Genomic DNA, 20,888 nt, shown 5'->3' with positions numbered 1-20,888 from the left:
CCCACACAGTCAGTGGGTTAGTATTGTTGTCAGTTTTTAATTTCTAACAGAGAGAGAAGGAACTGTGATGTGAATGCAGCATGACCTGTCAGAAACAAATATTTTCAGAAACTTTGCATTAAAACTGTCATTAGTGATGTGAATGTTTGTTGTTGAATAGTGAAAGTTAAAGAAGCTGTGTTGAGATTTAAGTTTTTGCCTGTCACCTGCAAAACGAAAGGTGAACGGTGGTACAGTATTTCGAGAGGAGTAAACGAGCTTCAGTTAATGATTAACTTCAGGAGCTATAGCAATAGTGAATTCTGTTGCCAGTTAGAAAAGTATAATCAACAACACATTCCCCTTGGTGGTGATAAACAGTATGCTTTCATTTCTCATTAGTACAGTGCAAGAATTGTGAAGGGAATGATCCCAGAAGAAAACATTAATCACTTTCTTGTGCTAGCATTGAGTACATTGTACATTGGCTGTAAACATGCTATTAGGGTAGGGATTTCTGAATGCGAGTTGGGGCCTGTACTGTCTTCCAGAGGTAATACCCAAGTCACACGCATTGTAGTGTATATGATATGAAAATATTCTGTCTGTCTGTCCATACAGAACAGTGCCAAGTACCAATATATTCCAATAAGCCACACATGGATGAAAATATTCTGTCTGTCTGTCCATACAGAACAGTGCCAAGTACCAATATATTCCAATAAGCCACACATGGAAAAGGGATATTTCAGGTCGTGTCTTCGTGTTCTGCCGATCGCAGAGATAAGGCGTCAAGTGTTTCGGACAGCCCTCAGCGTAGTGACCATTTGTATACCTGTCTGAAAAATGGGCATTGTGATGTAAACGTCACAGTCACATTGGACCCGTCACTCTCTCAATGAGCGTTACCTGTAATAAATCGTGCAAATAGACGGTCGCCTTTATTGATCGCCCTTGTGGTCCAGCTAATATATCCCACAGCCATGTACGAACTACTTCTTCTCTTGGACTTTGTTTCCTGGCTGGGTGGTGCTGTGAGAAAGTTATGAGTTACTGTTATGAGTTACTAAATGAATTCGACCCCTCCGGAAAAACTCTTCTGTATTTGAACTCTTCAATTCAGTAATAGACAGACCCCAAATCATGTGTGTACAAAAAGCTTTATAAATCACCAATGACATATCATATGTATGCCGCCTGACTCAGTTCGTACACCAAAATTAGTTGTCTGTGATTCCATCCTGCATTTGTTGTGGGGTCTCGTTGGAATTTTCAGCAGCTCTCTTACTCCTAGGAGTTCAGGATGCTGTCATGTCTTTGTCCCAAAGTATAAATGGCACCAACAGCAAGAGACTCTCCTACCTTACGTTACAGCTTTCCTACCTTACGTTACAGCTCGCCACTGGCCTTAGCTTTTACTGCTCACACGCCTTCTGCAGGAACTGCGATCGGAGCATGCACAGTGAATGCTTCCCACTTCCATACTATTTAATAAGTTATTAAACGTCAAAATCATCTTTAGTTGTCTTGAAAGCTCATAGTGGAACAGAGTGTTTCTAAAAACACTATGTTACTTTACAGTATTCTGTAGCTGTCCTGCAATACAGAACCAAAATTTAAACATTACGCACTTCTTCGAGCCTAGACAAATGTAGCAAATGGATGGTTCTTTTCCGTTAGGTGTGGCCTATGGTGAACCTTAGGCAGATTATAAAAGCACCATTTGTTCATGGGTGTTTGCTGAGAAATTTTTGGGACACCACTTCTATAATTCCTGTGCGTGTATGGCAAACTGTCAAAATTTTTACCACATGTTTCGAGATGATGATCTCGGAGAACTTGGAAACTTTCTTCAATATCATTATCCGTTGAAGAGACAGAAAGGTGAAAGTTACTTGCGCACCTAAAATACTACGTAATGTCCGGTCCGAGATGTGAATGTAGTTAAAATATCTACGTAATATCTGGTCTGAGGCCTAAATTTAGTTTTAACTGACTTAGTGAACATGTGGCAAAGGTTCTGAGTCACCACAAGGGTTCAGACATCACCGATCTATGGTTTTAGTTGCCATTTTTTTTTTTTTCAGCAATAAAATTTGACATGCATGGGCACTTCACACCTATACAAGTTCTCTCTACGTAGAAGTTATTCGGTGTTACCATCTGGTGCCGTAAGAAGCCTACAAAAAATTGTTTTGTAATACGAGATTCTTTGATTGTACTTGAAAACCAAACACGGAATTTTTTGCTGCACCATAGAGGCAGTTCAAAAATGTTGCACATTTTTATCGACTAATGGAAAGTGAAATTGCATTGGGAGGAAGACAATTTTGTGTTCACTTCATATTGTGGATACTTATCTTTTGTTTGTGTGTGTCAAAGTATGTAAATGTGTCGAAGTATATAACTAATTGTCAAAACTTATTGACTTACATAATTCCTTTTGTATAAGTAATACAATCTGCTGTAAAAGGAAAAATAAGTGAATCAGTTGAAAAATGCTCTGACAGGCGAATATCCTTCTTTTTTATGAGATTCTGACAGAAAAGTGGAGATGAGCTGACTCAGTCGTCAAGAGAGAGAAGACACTGCCAGTGGGAGAGAAAGAGAGAGGAAACAGTGATGATAGGAGAGAAAAAGTGGCAGTGAAAGAAAGAAAGAGAGAGAGAGAGGGATGGATAGAATAAAGGAGGGAGGAAACAGTGGAAATTAGAGATGATGAGTGGAGACAATGTATAGGCTTGGGGGGAGGGGAGGGGGCTGTATCTGGACACCCTGGACTGGTGAAGTTTAACATGAAAAAAACTGCCCATTTTCCCCACATACCCTAATGTTACAAGTTTCCCAGTCTAGGGGTCAACAGTACAAGCAAAGTGTGCCCGAGGACGTACGGAGAGAAGAAAATGGTAGTCAAACAGAAAGACGGTAGACTCTCAGCGAGAAAGAAAGGTCAGGGCACGAGAGAGGAAAAGATTGGGATGAAGACAGTGGCAGAGGCACAGTGGAAGTGGCAGAGAATGAGTCGACAGTAACGAAGAGTGGGAGGAAGGTAGGAAGACAGTGACAGTGGGAGTGACAGACAGCAGAAAGTGCAAATGGAAGAATAAGGAGGCAGTGGGAAAAGAGAGAGAGATACATACGGAGTAGCAGCAAGAGGGAGGCAATGAGGATGAATGCTTCACTGCAGAGGGAGACTGGATAAAAGTCTAGAATGTTCCATTTTAAAAGAGCATGAAAATTTTTTTGAGAGGAAGGTGGAATGTGGATTAAGGCAGGTGGTCCCCCACTTTTCTTCAGAATCTTTTAAAGAGAAAAAAAAATTGTCTCTTTTGTGCTCTCACAGGAGCATTTTTCATTAACTGGAAACATAAACCCTTAGATTTTTTCCTCTCTTTTTTTAATCACATAGTTAAATGGGCTCTTATTGTAATAAAAAAATTAAAAAAAAAGAAAAACACTTGGCTGTGCCTCACTAAGGCAGTGAGCTGAGACTGTATCAGAAAAAATTTCATGTTCTTTGAAAGAATGTTAAGTTGTACGTCCGATGTTTTATGATATTACCCATGTTACATGTCAGTTTCAAGCAGTAGCATATACACTGTAGTGTAATACATATGTTAACTAGTAATAAGATGGTGCCAATTGTTTTATGTTCCATTTATTTTCAACTGAAATTGTTGTATTGCTGCTATTTTTTATGTTTTCCAGTAATGATAAATTTGATGACTGTGTGCAAATTAAATAAATAAAAAGTAAGTGTGTTTGTTGTGATTGCCTTAGGTTTCAGCAACTGAGCACTTACAACAGACACCTGCTGCACGCGCACAGGAGTGAAATGACCTGCTCCTGGTTGAAGCAGGAACAGCCCGAGGACGACCCGGGTGACGTGTCTGCCGGTGAAGACTCTAATCGCAGTGAGTGTTTCTCCGTCAGTTTTAATTTTTTCTCTTCTCGTCGACCCTAGAGGTCTGCTAGATACAGCTGTCCATTTCTGTCACTTTTCTCTGTTATCCTCTCAGTTTTGGCATAGCTGCTGCCTCATAAATCGCTGATGATGTGCACCTCTATTTCTTCCTCTGTCCTCCTTTCAGCCACAATTTTCAGCATTGCCTCGTGTCCAGATATCCCTCTATTTTTATTGTACTCTTTATTACACTTATATTCTTGCTTGCTCACTGCAAGTGTTCTCATTCCTTACTCGGTAATCCCACGTGAAGAACAGTTTCTTGTAGCGTGACACTTCACAGAAATGTAATCTCTTCATTTCCGTGCTCCCCATTGTCCACAGTTCACCACCAAACACAGTTGTTCCTTTGTCGTTTCCATTTTATGCACAGTATTTCGACCTCCCACGGAGTCATCGTCTCGAGGGCTGAACGTTGTCATTTGTGCTCGGACTCCGGACGGACAGAGAACTATTGACGTCATTGTGCCTACGTTAAAACCCCGTTTCACTCCTGATGCCCACTACGCCCTTTGATATTCTTTTGCTCTTCAGAATCCTCTCTGATTTATGTGTAAAGCACATTCTCTCAGAGTTTCCCAGCACTGGTTCAGAGGATGACCGGTGAGACTGTAATAAATTCAGTGCTGAACAGTGACTGTTGTAGAAATGGAAAACTCTTTTAAGAACTCGTCAGCCTCGATATCCGCCGGAGCTGGGAAACGCTGAGAGAATGTGCCTGTCTCGTGGACTGTCACTACGAGAACTGAGAAACAAAAGAACGTCAGGGGCAGAATGGGCATCGGGAATCGAACTCGACGAGCAGCTCTAAACGGTGGCACGGGACCGGCGATAGCTGAACGGTGGTTAGAGTACGGGCAGTGAGTACACATACCGGCACAACTCCTAGTCACAGAAATATTGTGTGTAAATGGAAAAACCAAATTTGCTGAATATCTTGAAGGACAGTATTATTTAGATCTTTATAAGCTGAATATCTTTCTTGGCGTTAAGTGTTATATTTTTGAATGTTAACAGGTGTTCCCTTTTATAGAATGACACTGTAGTTTGTGCAGTCCTCCGCTATGGTGTCTTTCTTCATCTTTATTAATTCAGTTTCTGATATAGCAAAATTCTTCTACCTCTTCAGCATTCTCTTGTCAAAGTTTACCAGTTAATTGCCTTCATGCTTAGCTTAGTTTTATTCTTTTCCGTGTGCGTCTCGTAACCATCAGTGCATCGTGCTGATTTTCTGTCTGTGACAGACATCTCCCAAATTGAGATTCTTCTACTTCCACCTTTGCCTCTTCTGAATGCAAATGGAACTCCATTTTGTTCCATTCCATACTACCAGCACCTATTCTGAATCTACAAATGCAATGCACATTTCCATGTTTGTTTGGAATTTGACATCCGTTGTCAATTGCTGTTTTGAAATGGCATGTAGAGTGCCCTTACTTCTCCTGTGTACAAAGTTTACCTCTCTTATTAGCAAAATTGCCATCTTCTAATGCATTTTCCTGTCTGTATAAAACATAAGTTTAATCATCAGCTGTGAAATGTGAAATGTGAACTGCTACGTCGTAAAAGAAAGATTAATTAATGAACTAACTTGACCTTTTACTTTAATGATATGAATATAATAGAAGGAAACATTTCACGTGGGAAAAATATATCTAAAAACAAAGATGATGTGACTTACCAAACGAAAGTGTTGGTATTTTGATAGAGACATTAACAAACACAAACACACATACAAAATTCAAGCTTTCGCAACCCACGGTTGCTTCATCAGGTAAGAGGGCAGGAGAGGGAAAGACGGAAGGATGTGGGTTTTAAGGGAGAGGGTAAGGAGTCATTCCAATCCTGGGAGCGGAAAGACTTACCTTAGGGGGAAAGAGGGACAGGTATACAGTCGCACACACACACACGTATCCATCCGCACATATACAGACACAAGCAGACATTTGTAAAGGCAAAGAGTTTGGGCAGAGATGTCAGTCGAGGCGGAAGTACAGAGGCAAAGATGTTGTTGAAAGACAGGTGAGGTATGAGTGGCGGCAACTTGAAATTAGCGGAGATTGAGGCCAGGCGGATGACGAGAAGAGAGGATATACTGAAGGGCAAGTTCCCATCTCCGGAGTTCGGATAGGTTGGTGTTGGTGGGAAGTATCCAGATAGCCCGGACGGTGTAACACTGTGCCGAGATGTGCTTGCTGTGCACCGAGGCATGTTTAGCCACAGGGTGATCCTCATTACCGACAAACACTGCCTGCCTGTGTCCGTTCATGCAAATGGACAGTTTGTGGAAATGATAATTTGTGTCAAGTACTATAAATGCCTCCAACCCTACCTTTCCCTATGATTATAATGAAACCTCAAAATTTCTGTCTTATCGTGAAATCCTATTTCTGGGTTCCAATGAAAATTCCTTCTTTTATTGCTTCCCGTGTGATTTATAGCCTTCATATTTTTTTTTTCTCTCAAACTTAATTTTACATCATAGTAAGCAAGAATATTTTCTTCGGATCCAAGCATTCTTTATTGCACATTCTTAGTGTTCATGCTTGGGCAACACTCTTAGAAACTGATGACTTAACTCTACCTCAGCTGTCCCACTCACGTGTGAACATTAAAACTTTGTATAATGTAACTGCAGTTTTGTAAGAAGAGCTGCAACAGTTAATCTCCAATTACATACTGATAGTGTATGCTGTAATGCATAGAATGTAACACGCGCGCGCGTACACACACACACACACACACACACACACACACACACACACACACACACACACCTTTTTGTCGTTCCCATCTATGTCTCAGCATCTCCGCTATAAGGTGAGCAGCAGCTATCCTTTTCATAATATTGTCACATTCCGTGCTGAATTTTCCATTGTTTGCAAAACAGTCACTGTGTTGTTGATCACACCTCGTACATGCAAATGCTCTAAACACTATTTCTCCAAAAGTGTGGGTGGTGGAAGTGACTAGAGTGCAAATTAACAAATCATTAGTTGTATATAAATTTAGATAAATCTCATCAGGAAGGAAATGTAATGTGTCCGTTTCCATTCGCAGAGTCCACACTTTCGGCCCCCGAGTGCCCTGGCGAATCGGCCGGCCGGCCGGAGACAGGCGGCGCAGGAGCGGCAGGTGGCGGCGGTGGCTCGTCAGAGTCCACCGCGGCTGCCGAGGCCTCGGCTCCAAATGTGACTGCCGACTCGTCACACGTGCCGGCCTGTCCGCACTGCCGCATACTGCTGGCGGGGAAGGACGCACTGGCGACACACGTCGCCGAGGAGCACCCGGCCAGGTAGGACCGAGTCCTGTGGTGCCGTTTCATGGCCTCGACGTTGCCGTACTGTGTGAAGATGGAGAAGGTGTGCAGGAGCTGTCGAACAGAGTAAGTGACGTAGTGGGCAGAATCAGATTAAACGTAAAAATTGGCCAGGTGTGAGTACAACACACACACTGAGGATTCAATAAAAACTTAGTTATGCATATAGACTGTTCGTAATTCGAGGATCTCGTCTATTTTGCCCGTTATCAACATTCGTACTGCCGAGATATCGGTCTGAGAGGTTCAGAGTCTTTCGAGAATGTTTTACACACATAAAAAAAAGTTTTACACGTTACCTCGGTTCCGAGAGTTTCGGAACCTGTACAGAAAATTGGAATAGAAATAAACATAAACATCATTTCCGCCCTTTTTGTTGCTCACGAAAACCACACATTGCATGTTGTACCACCATACAGCGAGACCTTCAGTGGTGGTGGTCCAGATTGCTGTACACATCAGTACCTCTAATACCAGTACCACATTATCTTGCATTGATGTACGACTGTATTCGTCGTGGCATACTATCCGCAAGTTCATCAAGGCAGTGGTGGTCCAGATTGTCCCACTCCTCAACCGCAATTCGGCGTAGATCCCTCAGAGTGGTTGGTGGGTCACGTCGTCCATAAACAGCCCTTTTCAATCTATCCCCCAGACATGTTTGATAGGTTTCATGTCTGGAGAACATGCCGGCCACTGTTGCACTGTGGGTCGGAGGGTGGCATTCGCGTATTGTACAGCCATTATGGTGCCCTTCGTGACCACCAGCAGCGTACCTCAGCCCCACATTATGCCACCTCAAAACAGCAGGGAACCTCCGCCTTGCTGCACTCGCTGGACAGTGTGTCTAAGGCGTTCAGCCTGACCAAATTACCTACAGACACGTCTCTGACAATTGTCTGCTTGAAGGTGTATGCGACACTCATTGGTGAAGAGAACATGATGTCAATCCTAATTGGTCTATTCGGCATGTTGTTGGGGCCCATCTGTACCGCGCTGCACATTGTCATGGGTGCAAAGACGGGCCTTGCCACAGACGTCGGGTGTGAAGTCGCACATTGTGAAACCTATTGCGCACAGCATGCCATTGTCGATTTCTTCTTCAGTTGCATTACTGCGTACAGAAACATTTCTCTTTGATGCTCCAAATTTTTTTCCTTCACTTGTTTTCCTCGGTATCAATATTTTATCTCTGTGTGACTTTTTAATGAAAAGCCCTCTTCACTCTTCTAGCAGGAAGGTTTGCATCGATTTCCTCATTCTCAAACATGGGTTTTGAATATGCTTTTTGTGGCAGAAAAACTACTTTTTAATTTTCACTGGATAGTTTAAATTTCAGTGGGTAGTCTTCTCTTCCTCTGGTATTTTACATTTTGTCCAACATTTGTTAAATAGTTAATTTTTGTGCTTTTGGTTGTTCGGTGGAGTTGTGGATTCCATTTTCCATATCGAAAATTTTTGTGTCCAACTTGCCTCTTCGTCAGCTGCAGTGAGCTAAATTCTTACGTGTACTAGGTGTGTGGCCCGTGATCGGACTTGGAGTATTGTAGCAGTTGTGCTTATATTTATAACACAGTTAGACACCCGGCACCCACTTCATCCTTCTACGCTCTTTTGTTTCGAGGTTCCCGCACTTACTTTCCACAAAACACAAACTACCACAGCATTTCCTAGTTCTGGTTTAGGTATCAAAATATTGTGCTCGAAATGGAATTTACGACTTCGCCCGAACACTCGAAAGAACACCATTAATGAATCGCAGAGAAAACTTTACATACAAAGAGTACTCTAGAGCCCCACAGCTTTGCCGAAAGGCATTATTAAATATACCACCGAGAAGTTTCTGTTAAACTACTTGCCACAAAATAAAATTCTCTAGCAAGTTTTGAGTGATACGTGTACAAAACTGTGTACAGTTTTTCTCTGTTTCACTGCTCCACTGCTTGCTGTCATTTTTTATCTTTCTCAGTTCCCTTACTCTTTTCTCTGTTTCTCAGTACTTTCTTCTGCTGGGTCTAGTTTACCTCACAGTTCAGTTTCGCGTAGCACCTCACACAGGCGTCATTCTGGCCGTGTTGCAGTGTGGCGACAGACGACTCCGCCGAGTCGACAGTGACGCCGGGCTGCAGTGACGATTCGATAGGGCTGAAGACGCACATTTCGTCAGCTCTGGAAGGGCTGCTGGACCGGGCCCTCGACAACTGGCCGGAGAGGGGACTCGGCCGAGGGTAGGTGGAGCGGTGCACACTTCTCTGTGGCCTTCACAACTGGTCGTGTATTCGACTCTAGCAACTTTGTATGTTTAAATTGCTGTGTGGCATGTGGTATCTGCTGGATAATTATTTTGAGAGCACTGAATGTTTGTCACGGCTACTATTTATTACTGGATATTCGTGTCTCCAGTCTTGGCATGCTATTGCCACAAATAGATGCGGTGTGTGCATTTACCGAAAAAAAAGTTTAATCCGTAGCTAAAGGAAGTAGTTCTATACTCCGGTTGGCTATTTTGGCCGTAATAATACCACATTTCTCCTTACAGTATGATCCTATTTTGTAGTGAAGTATACAAGGATGTTCAGTAAGTAAACCAACACATTTTTTTTCTTCTCAAAGCAGGTTGTTTTTATTAAGGATTCCAATACACCATTTTATTCCTCACTCTTTTTGGCTACAAACCTCGATTTTTCAACACAATCTCCTTCAGCGCGACGGCCTCACTACACCTTACGTGGAACAATACACACACGGTACCACTCTACTGGTCAGCGTCGGAGCCGAAGCCTCGCTGCGTCGATAACGTCACACGTACTGCTTGCTGTGGCGAGGATCCTTCATTGGACTAAACAGGTGGAAGTTGAAAAGTGCGAGATATTTGCTGTAGGAAGGATGAGGAAGAACAGTCCAATAAAGTTTTTTTTGCTCCTCTCTGGAGCGCAGAATTGGGTGAGGCCTCGCATTGTCTTGGGAAAGGAGACGTTTGTTTCCATTTTTTGGCCTACGAATATCTGCGATGCTCTGGTTTTCCACCAAAAGAAACTCGGTGACCTCTCTCTGCTGGGAACGCACCTCCATTACAGAACCATTTTCGAGGCTTCGTGGAAGTATAGGAACTGAAGCGGGAGTATTCCGTTGTGTCCACAACAAATTATGCATTTTTTTCAAGTGAAATTGGCTGAAACAATAATTGTGTTGCCTTAACTAAACTGTTTTCCTTAGCCTCTGGATGAAACTTTTTTTTTTCACATTCATACAACACCCCTCAGTGGAAATAGTGTGTCACATTCGGTAATGCGAAGATCGGTAACCCTGACTTAATAGAAAAGTTACTGAAGACAAGGTGGGCTGCACGAGTTCAGTGACAGTATGTCAGCCCTTGCACTTCTAAGAATTAAGGTTTCAGTCGGCCACCTACTTTTCCTTCTATTGGAGTGCACTGCATCCCACTTTTAGTCATATTTTTATAGACATCAGCAGAGTATTTAAGTGAGAGCTCATTACGTCATTACGTGCAACCAATTCTAGAGATCACAATATTCACATAGTGATAAAAAAATTTTGATGGCACATAATATACAATTGAAGGCACTACTGAAACAAATAAGGAGCTATAGTTGACAGTTTTGTCATGCTGTCAGTCACCGGTTTTACCAACTTGCAACCTGCCATTCTAACCTAGACCTCAAGTTATATTAAAAGTTACTTTGTCACCACAATCCTTTGTTCGAAGAGAACAAATGCCGAACATGTCTGTTAGGCAGAACTAGTGTAAAACTGCTCGCACAAGAAATTGAAACAAACGGTGAACTATTTGATGAGTAAGAATGTATTATACAGACTGAAGCGACAAATGAAAATTTATACGATCGTGTGGTGTTCAAAAGAACAGACACCACACATTCGTATAATTGATTCGCTTAGATAGGCAATGGATCCACCTTGCACGAGTACTTCTGAATTCCTGCGGGAATCTCAGAGAAGCGAGCACAGAGGAAATGAGCATGTACTGTGGATAGGTGGCACTCTGTGGGAATGTGGGTCAGCCGTGAGGCGTACTGAGATTGTCCACACAGTTGCAGTAACACTGTGTCCTGGGTGGTGCAGTGGTTAACGCACCAGCCTACTAAGCAGGAGATCCTGGGGTCGAATCCCAGTCCAGTACACATTGTCACTCGTCGCCGCTGATTCTGCAAAATGTCCGATGCAGCTGAAATCGGTAATTCCTTCTCTTTCCTTGCCAGTTGTCTATCCAAACGCCATCATCTGGGTGAACAGTGACACAAAGTGTGCAGCGTGCCACGGTCGCAGGCTGTTGGGAACAGTATCATTCTATGGGACATATTCTCCTCTGTTTGCACGGGACCTGTGGTAGTAATCGAGGACACGCTGACAGCTTCGAACCACCTGCATTCCTTCGTACTCGATGTCTTTCCGTGTCATCTGTCAGCAGTTTAATTCTACGTGTCATGGAGCCAGAACTGTGCTACAGTAGTGTAAGGAGTCCTATAGTGAACTCACATTGATGTCTCGGCAACTAAATTCACCTGATGTAAATCCGGTGGAACCCATCTCGGTTGCTATTGGGCACCATCACAACATACGCAAATCAGCAGCTCGTTACTTAGGTGAATTACACGTCTTGTGCGTACCTCGACAAACCTATCGACAAACTGTCAGATCCCTGATACGCAGAATCGGTGATTATTTTGTTCTAAAGACAGACAAATACAGTGTTACGCAGGAGGTCACAATGTTTTGGCTCATCAGCGTATACTGGGTGGAGAAAAATTGTGTCAAGAAAATTTAACCCTGGTTAGCTGATGCCAGTAGGAACCAAAGTTACTGATGTTGTGTAGGTTGACAACGCACAATTTTTTAACTACGGAAACTGGGCACCACTTGCTCCGATTGGCTGTGGGATTGCCCTGTTGCCAGATGCTCTGGACTATGCGTGCTTTGCCTGCTGGATATTGTGATGCATCCGAGGCACGCTCGGTGGTAGTGCGCCAGCCGTCCACTGTGGTGGGCCTGGGGGCGAATCCACCGGCATCCCGACACGTCCATTGTACTTTCACGATATGACGTACTGGGAACAAACACGTCAACAGCTGTTGGTTCGTGTACAGAAAGTCTTTTACAAATTGTGTCGGCCCTGAAAAGGGCCTTTTTTGTAGCTAGGACATTGTTTACTTAAAGCATTTGCCAGAACTGGCGACCCTCTGACGTGACACGAGTTCGGTAACGTCAAATGGTGTTTTGCTGAACTCTTTGAAAGATTCCTAGCATTGCACTGATGTGATTGGTGGCATGTTGAATGCGTTTCATGTCCAGGTGGTTGAACTAGCACCTCGAAGAAGGAAAAAGTCCAGTAGCGTAAGGTCTGGTGATCGCAGGGGCCTCGTCCTGCTAGCACCTCTGCCAATTACCCCACCGTCGAAGAGTTCGTTCAAATATCCGACAACGGCACCGTGCTGCAACCACGTGCGTAGCCGTACGTCTGGGGAACGTCTTCCAGCAGGCTGGGTAGAGTTTCTCGCAAGAAGTGAAGATAATTTGAAACGGTAAGACGAGGAGGTAGACGTACTGGCCTAATGAGATGGTCACACCGCAATGCCTGCCCAAATGTTGAGTGAAAATCGTTCCTGGCGTCTGTGGACGTACACGATCCGAGGGTTTCCCCTTGCCCAGTAACAAACACTTCGATTGTTGTAAAGCCCATCCCTGTCGAAGGTACACTTATCGGTAAACAACACAATGGTGGGGAAGTTGGGATCTCGTGCAACGTGTCGCACAAACCCCCGGCAAAACCCTAGCCTGTGTTCCTAGTCCGCCACAGGATTTAGGTCTCCGACATGGTGGAAACTGAATGGACGGTGGCCATCAATCATCAAAACCTCCCAGATTAACTGACGAGTGACCCCCAAGTCATGCCCAACCGCTCGAGTACTTGTAGACACTTCCTCAAAGCACTCGAGAACAGTGTCTTCAAATGCAGCATCCCGTCGTATTCGATGTCTTCCGGCATCACTATAATATCCCGCTAACTAGCCTGTTTCACCAAGTTGCTGGTGAATTGTTGTAAATGTTTGCGGGTGTGATTGGTGTATTGCTGTGTATTGTTCCTCGTACAAGTGTCGAGCTTCTTGCATATTACCGTCGACTAGCCCATAAACGAAAACCGTATCTCGTTGTTCTTCAAACAAATACTGTGCCACCGTGCTTACTGTATGACTAAATCGCAGGTGACGTGTCTGTGCTTCGAAGCAGAGCTTACGTGTGAATGCCTCTGACGTGAGGTGGAGACAAACAGCAAAACCTACTCGACATGTTTGTGTATCACATCGGGACAGTGTGAACCGACAACCGTAGCGCTTTCCGTCAACCCACAAACGGCAACGGGGCAATCACATGGCAAATTGGGGTGCGTGGTGCCAAGTTCTGTAGTCTGAAAATGGCGCTCTGTTGACCTACATGACACGAGTAATTTTGGTTCCTACTGGCATCGGCTATCCGGGGTTAAAATTTTGTGATGTAATTTTTCTCCACCCTGTGTATATGCAAACTGAAGTAAGAAAAATTTGTACCGAGGCTGTTGAGGTTTAGGAGGAATACCAAGTGGGCTGAGGTATGACTGGAAATTTGTTCTGAAGAGGGGTGTGTGCTCGGGTAGTCCGTGCACTTGCGCAAAGCCACTGTGCTGGTGTGGTGTAGTCGTTAGCACATCTGCCCCGTGATCAGGAGACCTGGATTCAAATTGTGGCCTCGGTACAAGTTTTCGTTTGTCGCTTCAGTGTGCATATATACAGTGCTGTTTTTCTGGGGGAACGCTGGGGGATGCGTACCCCTAAGCTTTTTCGTCGACAAAGTAATTTTTTTACTATGTTGAGAACTTGGAAGAGTGCCAAAGATTTATTTCACGGACGTAAATATTTTATTTCATTTTTTCGTGTTGTTAATTGCAATACGAACGGGACCAGGGCAGTTTCTGGTGGGAAAAGCGATGTCATTGACTCTTTCAAGCATTTGGAAACTGCGGCAACCATTCTGGACAACTGAATCGCTGGCAGCCAGTTCGGCAAGCGTGTAGTGCCGTCGCCCCCTAATAGTGGCCGATGGTAATGCTAGACAGATACGCGTACGCTCAAACGCCGAGCTACCGATAGATGTCTCTAAGGTCCCGCTACCGTCATCCTTCAAAATTCATTGCTGTCTTTGTTTTGTTATTCTTTATTTGTTTGCGTTTGCTATTACATTCTTGTCGGTTGTGCGAAGTTTTAGAGTGTGTCCTGTCTTTCGTTGCAACTCAAGTTGGAGGTGAGAGATGAGCAGAAAACTAGAGATTGATGGGAATCGTATGCTTCGTTTGAGGTTATGTAAACTGAAGTGTTCGATACCACATTCTCTTGTATGTTAGGGTTTTTCTCAGTATCGCCTGCTTCATATGAGCAGCATTTCAACTGAAGAGTCTGATACCGTTTTTTTTTTGTAGTTCAACATGTTGATGACGTTATGGCTAAAAGCAGATGGGTGGTATCCCGTGTTTCAGTTATAAGTAATTTTCGCTGCATTATATCCAATGTATGAGTACCCTCAAACTTTTTTAGAAAAAAAAGCACTGCATGTATACATCGTAGATGTTTAAGACTTGAAAAGGCCTCAGGAACCGTATAGTTTTGTTTAAATAAGAATGTGTTTTCCCATATGAGAATGTGCTAGCATTCGCTAAGAAATGGTTCACAGGTGAATAATTCTGTTTAAACGAGAGTCCTTGTCAGTGGGTATGTTGTAAAAGAGATAATTTTTATTTTTTTTATTTTTATTTTTTTATTTATTTATTTCTTTATTTTTTTTTAAGGGACATAGTGGATAAGTACTGTGGTTATTGCAGATGTATTGGTAGTTTCTGCGTAAATTTGAAGTACGGCAGAGAGCTGTGAGTGGAATTGTAATTGCAGTGGCTCTGCCCACCTCTCCAGCCCCGACCGGCCGATGCCGAGCCACCGGGGACCCGCCGGACAGACCCAGCCGCGCAAGGCCGACTCGCAGCGCTACGCCTGCTTCTACTGCGAGTGCCGGTGAGTGCGCGAACCGCCGGTCGGCTCGCACGTTTTTGGGTCACGAGTGGGATATCTAGGTGTTGTGTGCATCTGGAAGCTCTCGAAACTACGAGGTGAGCTCGAACTCCACCGGATGTGGTTCGGGGATATTATTTAACTGTTTTGCCATAAGAGAGCCGTGATCTCTGGTGGCTTGCTACGGAATAATTGCTATTAGTTTGATTCCTTACCCTGATTTACCTTTGCACCTATATTGCACAGAATATACCAGCAAGATAGTGCAAATTTCAACGATATGACTCAGCGAGGTGCTGCAGTGGTTAGCACACTGGACTCACATTTGGGAGGACGACGGTTCAATCCCGTGTTTGGCCACCCTGATTTAGGTTTTTCGTGATTACCCTAAATCTCTTCAGGCAAATGACAGGATGGTTCCTATGAAAAGAGCATGGCCAACTTCCTTCCCCGTCCTTCCGTAATCTGACGAGACCGATGACCTCGCTGGTTGGTCTCCTCCCCCAAAATAAACCCAACCCAATCAATGATATGCGTCGTGTGTCTGTTTGGACACACAGTTTTTCATTCATTCATTCACAATAGTAACACTCGGTCTACTCTTTGTCCTCGAGCTAGGATAGGACTCAGTACTGGTCAGTCCTATCTCACGTCCGTTTTTTCGGCAATGTTAGTTACACATTAATAGTGATACACAGCAGTACGTATAGGCATGTCGGTGGAGAATTGGTAGATCCGCACATCACGTACGGGTTCACCGAACACAGTGGAGGAGCGGCGTGACGGAGTCGTGCCGAGTTGTTCGCACAGTGAGGGCAGTCACATCGTACCGCTGCTGCACGAGTCTGAATGATGTAGCATTGACGCCTGTTCTGTGTTGTACATTTTGATGCAGAAATGAAGGTACCTCGCGTAACAAGGCGAATAAGTCATACTTGCGGTATTACTCTGTAACGAGCCACCGGAGACGACTGGTCCTTATACCGAAATACTCGGAAAGTATCCCTGAACAACTGAAATTTTGTCAGTGGACGCTGAGTTGACCTGTATAGCTTGCTTGTTTAAACTGTTAGTTTTTCTGGGAGGGTCGAGGGAGAGGTTGGGGAGGGTCATAAAGTAGGTGCAGGTCACTCAGACATCCTGTTGTAAGGATGAGAGGGGAGGAAGCTGAAGAACTCCTCTTTTGCAGCATTCCTCAACCTGGTGCCCCTTTCTGGAAGGAACAGTTCTGAAAGCTACATATTCTTTTTTCCTAATATTAAATGTTACTGTTGGTAGGATCTGAAATTTTCCCTTACAAGATTTTTGTCTCCCTGTACTTTTGAAGTTTTCCTCATTCAATTTTCCTTTTGCTGCAATACATAGACCATGTATATTGTTTCAGTAAGTTAAAACTGGCTGCATATGAAACGGACCAAACCTCAGTAAGTGTTTAATACGTCACTACATTGAAACTGCATCTTTTCCTTCAGTTTCACAGGTTTGTTGTCCAGTACGGTGTCTGCTTGCTTTTATGCTTGTCAGTCAAGGCACAGGACAAGACATCACTGTGTTCTCAAACTACTGTGTGGCAGAATTTAGTTTGCGGGGTATACACGGTATGATAGCTTCTTATAAAGATCACGTTTGTTGGCTCCATCAACTCGTAAGCAATTTCATCGACATTCAATCGAACCTAGACCACTGTCTGTCTAATAGATCAGTCAGTCACCAAAAACCCATTGTTCCACAAAATATTATTGAATAAACATAAATATTATCAGTGATCTATTTTCCTGCCAGAAACTCGTAGGGATGCAGTAGCGGAAAAGCTAATGTTTGACAGGTTTGTTGCATGTGTCTTACGTTATTTAATCTGTACATTTAGCAAGCAGTGAAGCAAACTGAGGAGAAAATCAGAAAAGCAATTAAAACCCCAGTAAGATTAAATGAAAACTTTGAGTATTACCTATAAGACTGTAACTCGGCCAGAGACTGGTGGAAGATCAGTTGAGCAGAATGTCACTGTATCAATAGAGGTTATGAAATAAACATTGACAAAAGTGAAACAAGCATAATAGATTGAAGAAAAATTAGGTCAGCCGATTCTAAGCCAATTGAATTTATAAAGACAATAGGCGATGTCTGCTATTTGGCTAGCAAAATAACTGATGATGGTTGGAATAGAGAGATTGTAAGATGCAGACTGGCAATAACAAGAAGGGCATTTCTAATAAGAGAAATTTATTTAAATAAAAAATAATTTAAATGTTAGGCAGTCTTTGTCAGAAGGTATCTGTCTGCAGTAGATATTTCACAGAAGTGAAATGTGGATTTAAAAAGTTCAGACACAAAGAAAGTAAAAGCTTTTGGAATGTTGTGTTACTGATGAATGCTGAAAATAATATAGGCACATCATATGACGAATAAGGAGGTACTGAATATAACGGGGGAAGAAAGTAATTAATGGTACAACTCGACTAAAAAAAGGGATTAGTTGACAAGATTCATCCTAAGATGTCAAGAGATAGTTAATTTGGTAATGGTGTGAAGTGCAGGAAGTAAAAATTTTAGAGAGAGATCAAGGTTTCACTACACCAAACATATTAAAGTGAACGTAGATAGCTATAATGGCACCTAACTAGTCTTGGGAATGAAGATGACCTCAACAGTTTATCCTCACTGCATCTCTTTTCAGTTCAGAACTGGTCTTCTATTAAACAGTTGCTCATATTTTGGCGAAGAATCTGAAATGAAAATTGTATTTGTTCTGGACTTCAGTTTGCTCTGTGAGGTGTTTTTGCTGTAGATTTCAGCACCAACTAAATCTCTGTAATGTGTCACAGATAGGCTATAAATAACTCTTACGCAATGTTCTTGTGCAACTTAAATTTTTAACAATATGTTCTTTATGTCTGTTTAAAATAAATGCATTTCTTGTTACCTAAGGAATGAAGCAGATAAATGTTACAATGTACACAATCACAATACTAGAACAAGTGAGCGTACTTAAAAAAGTGTAGGTCGTAGGCTGTTTATATGTAACACAATTAACACACCTGAGGCTGAAATATATACATCTACCTTCACGTTCTCTGAGTTAAAATGGATCCAAGACTTCATAGATAACCAAGAGACAATAATAATCAAAATTACACATTTTTACCAGAAATGGAAACATACTGCACTTGCAAAATTTACTGTGTGTCACAGTTGGACACACCTTTATTTTCACAGTTACACTTAAAAACACATTACATTGTGTATCACATTCATCTAGTTCACTTTCAGGAAATATTAGCCCCATTTTTCTTAGTTTTGGGTTTCATTCACATTTTTACTAGTCCCTGTTCACATATTTGTGAGTGCTAAAACATTGTGTAAGTACTGACTAACAGTAAAAGACGGAGGCAGTGCTTACATATCACGTACAAAATAAGTAACAGGCCAGAAGGGCTTTAGTCACAAAATATATCAAAATGAATGCGTGAAGGCGAGCCACTGTGGGCTGCTCGTACCTGTACAGACACAGGTTGCAACGGACTTAATTTGTTCTCAATCATTAGAACAATACATTAGTGATAGTGTGTTGTCTTCCTAGAACGTGTAAACTGTCACTAACTTCAGCAACAACAAGAAATGTGATACAGGTTATCACTCTTTGTCAGTGCTCCATTTTAGAAGCTACAGCATTAATGAGTTGTTTCGACGGCTAGAAAAATACGAGCGACGGTGCATTCCCCCTAGCGACCTGTAACACTGTGTCGTCATTAGTCGTCAGTACAGAGCAGTAATTCTGAAACGGACTCTTGATATCCTGACCCAGTGAGTCTGAAAGCCCACCAGCAGCCACGGGCCTCGACGGTGGCCGGCCACACCACCGTGCACCCGTGTGTTACCGGTCGCCTGCGGTTCTCACCTCGGCCCTCTCCCGATTGGCCAGTCCCGACAATTTCACGAGTCATTTCTGGTCTTGTCAGATTCCTATCACTGTAGGAACCATCCCACAAGAAAACGTACATAATTTTCTTACTCGGTGTTGAGTAAGTTGCAAATTGGCCACAGACAACCTTCAAGGAGGGGGGGGGGGGGGGAATTATGGCTCTCTAAATTGGAACTGCGGCCTGTATTGTGCGCTGGCAGTTCAACATGAGTCACATACATAACAGCAAATTTCTAATGAAAATATTCCACCTAATTACGAGATAATAATGTAGACTTTCCATTTTTCTAAAAGCGTGGCAAATTGTGCATGGATAATCTGAAAACTGGATAATTCACCTTCAGATAATGTGAAACTTTCTATAACTTGGAGAAAAGACAGTCTCTGTATTTCACTCAGGCAGTAAACCGAGTCTGTGTAAGAAAATTTTTGATATTCTTCAAACAATCTTAACTTGGAAGTCTGGATTATTGTATGATATTGCCTGTGTTGTGAACAAGTTTGAAGCTGGAGCATAGAGACTATAGTGTAATAATTGTGTAAAGCAGTAATAGCATAAGTTGTTTTGTGTCCCATTTATTTTCAACCGTTATTATTGTGTTGATACTATTTCTTACATTTTGCAGGAGACATAAATTTGACAGCTGCATGCAAATTAAATAAATAAATTGTAAATAAGAGTACTCGCCGGGTCTGTTGCAGGTTCGAAAACCTGAGCGCTCACAAGTGGCACACGATTCACACGCACACGAACGAAATGATCTCCTCCGAGTCGAAGGGAGTGAAGCCCGAGGACGACCCGGCTGACGCGTCTGCCGGTGAAGACTCCAACTACAGTGAGTCTCTCTTCTATTATTTCTCTCAGTTTCTGTTTTGTCACTTCTATTGTCCACCCTAAAAGTTACTGTCGACCTTTAAAGTATGTCGAATGCGGCTGCCTGCTCCTGTCGCTTCTCTCTGTTACCCCTTTGTTGTGGCATAACTGCCGCCTTCTATATTGACGACGGTGGCTCGTGTCCTAATGTGTGCCTCACAACTAAATTTTTCTAAATTTTTGTTAATTTCTTTTTATTAGACATCTTTTCTCATTTACTCACTGTAACTTGTTCTCATTCCTTTCTTTGCAATCCCACCTGATAAACAGTCTCTTGTACCACTGAATTTGAAAAAAAGTGTAACCTTTTCATTCCTGTCCTCTCCATTCTATTCTCCAAGTTCCACCTGTGGACACAGTTGTTCTGCGGCTGTAGCTTTCCGTGTGGTGTCGCAGGTTTTTTCAGCACGTCTGACTAATAGTGTGTTTCCAGGTATTATACCAGTTTGTCAAATCCATTTTAGGCACAATATTTCGATCTTCCACTGCGTCGTCTTCGGGGTCTGCACACTGTCATTTGTACATTCTCACCGCCTAGACTCCGAACAGACGGAGAACTGTTGTCATTGTTGCGCCAGTGTTCGTAACCTAGTGTGACTCCTGCTGCCCACTAGGCCCTTTGATATTCTTTTGTTCTTCATAGCCCACTCTGACTTCTGTGTAAAGCACAATCTCTCAGAGTTTCTCAGCACCAGGTGACATTATGCCTGGCGAGATTGTAATAAGTTCGGTGCTGGAAGTGGAGCCCTGATGAAATTGAA

At 42.9% G+C, this 20,888-nt stretch overlaps 1 protein-coding gene across 1 annotated transcript in view; it reads left to right on the top strand.

Annotated features, from left to right (window-relative positions):
• The window catches only part of LOC124720210, a 278,016-nt gene that overhangs the window by 157,917 nt on the left and 99,211 nt on the right, over positions 1–20,888 (top strand). The window contains exons 14-18 of the mRNA XM_047245533.1: positions 3,760–3,893; positions 7,004–7,238; positions 9,344–9,490; positions 15,215–15,334; positions 19,956–20,089. Coding sequence (XP_047101489.1) covers positions 3,760–3,893; positions 7,004–7,238; positions 9,344–9,490; positions 15,215–15,334; positions 19,956–20,089 — 770 coding nt within the window. The remainder of the gene's footprint in view (positions 1–3,759; positions 3,894–7,003; positions 7,239–9,343; positions 9,491–15,214; positions 15,335–19,955; positions 20,090–20,888) is intronic.

The sequence above is a fragment of the Schistocerca piceifrons genome, chromosome 11 (assembly GCF_021461385.2).
Source record: "Schistocerca piceifrons isolate TAMUIC-IGC-003096 chromosome 11, iqSchPice1.1, whole genome shotgun sequence".
In the NCBI taxonomy this organism is placed as follows: Eukaryota; Metazoa; Arthropoda; class Insecta; order Orthoptera; family Acrididae; genus Schistocerca; species Schistocerca piceifrons.
The sequence above is the reverse complement of the archived record's forward strand: the minus strand, read 5'-3'. Positions and strand labels throughout refer to the sequence as shown.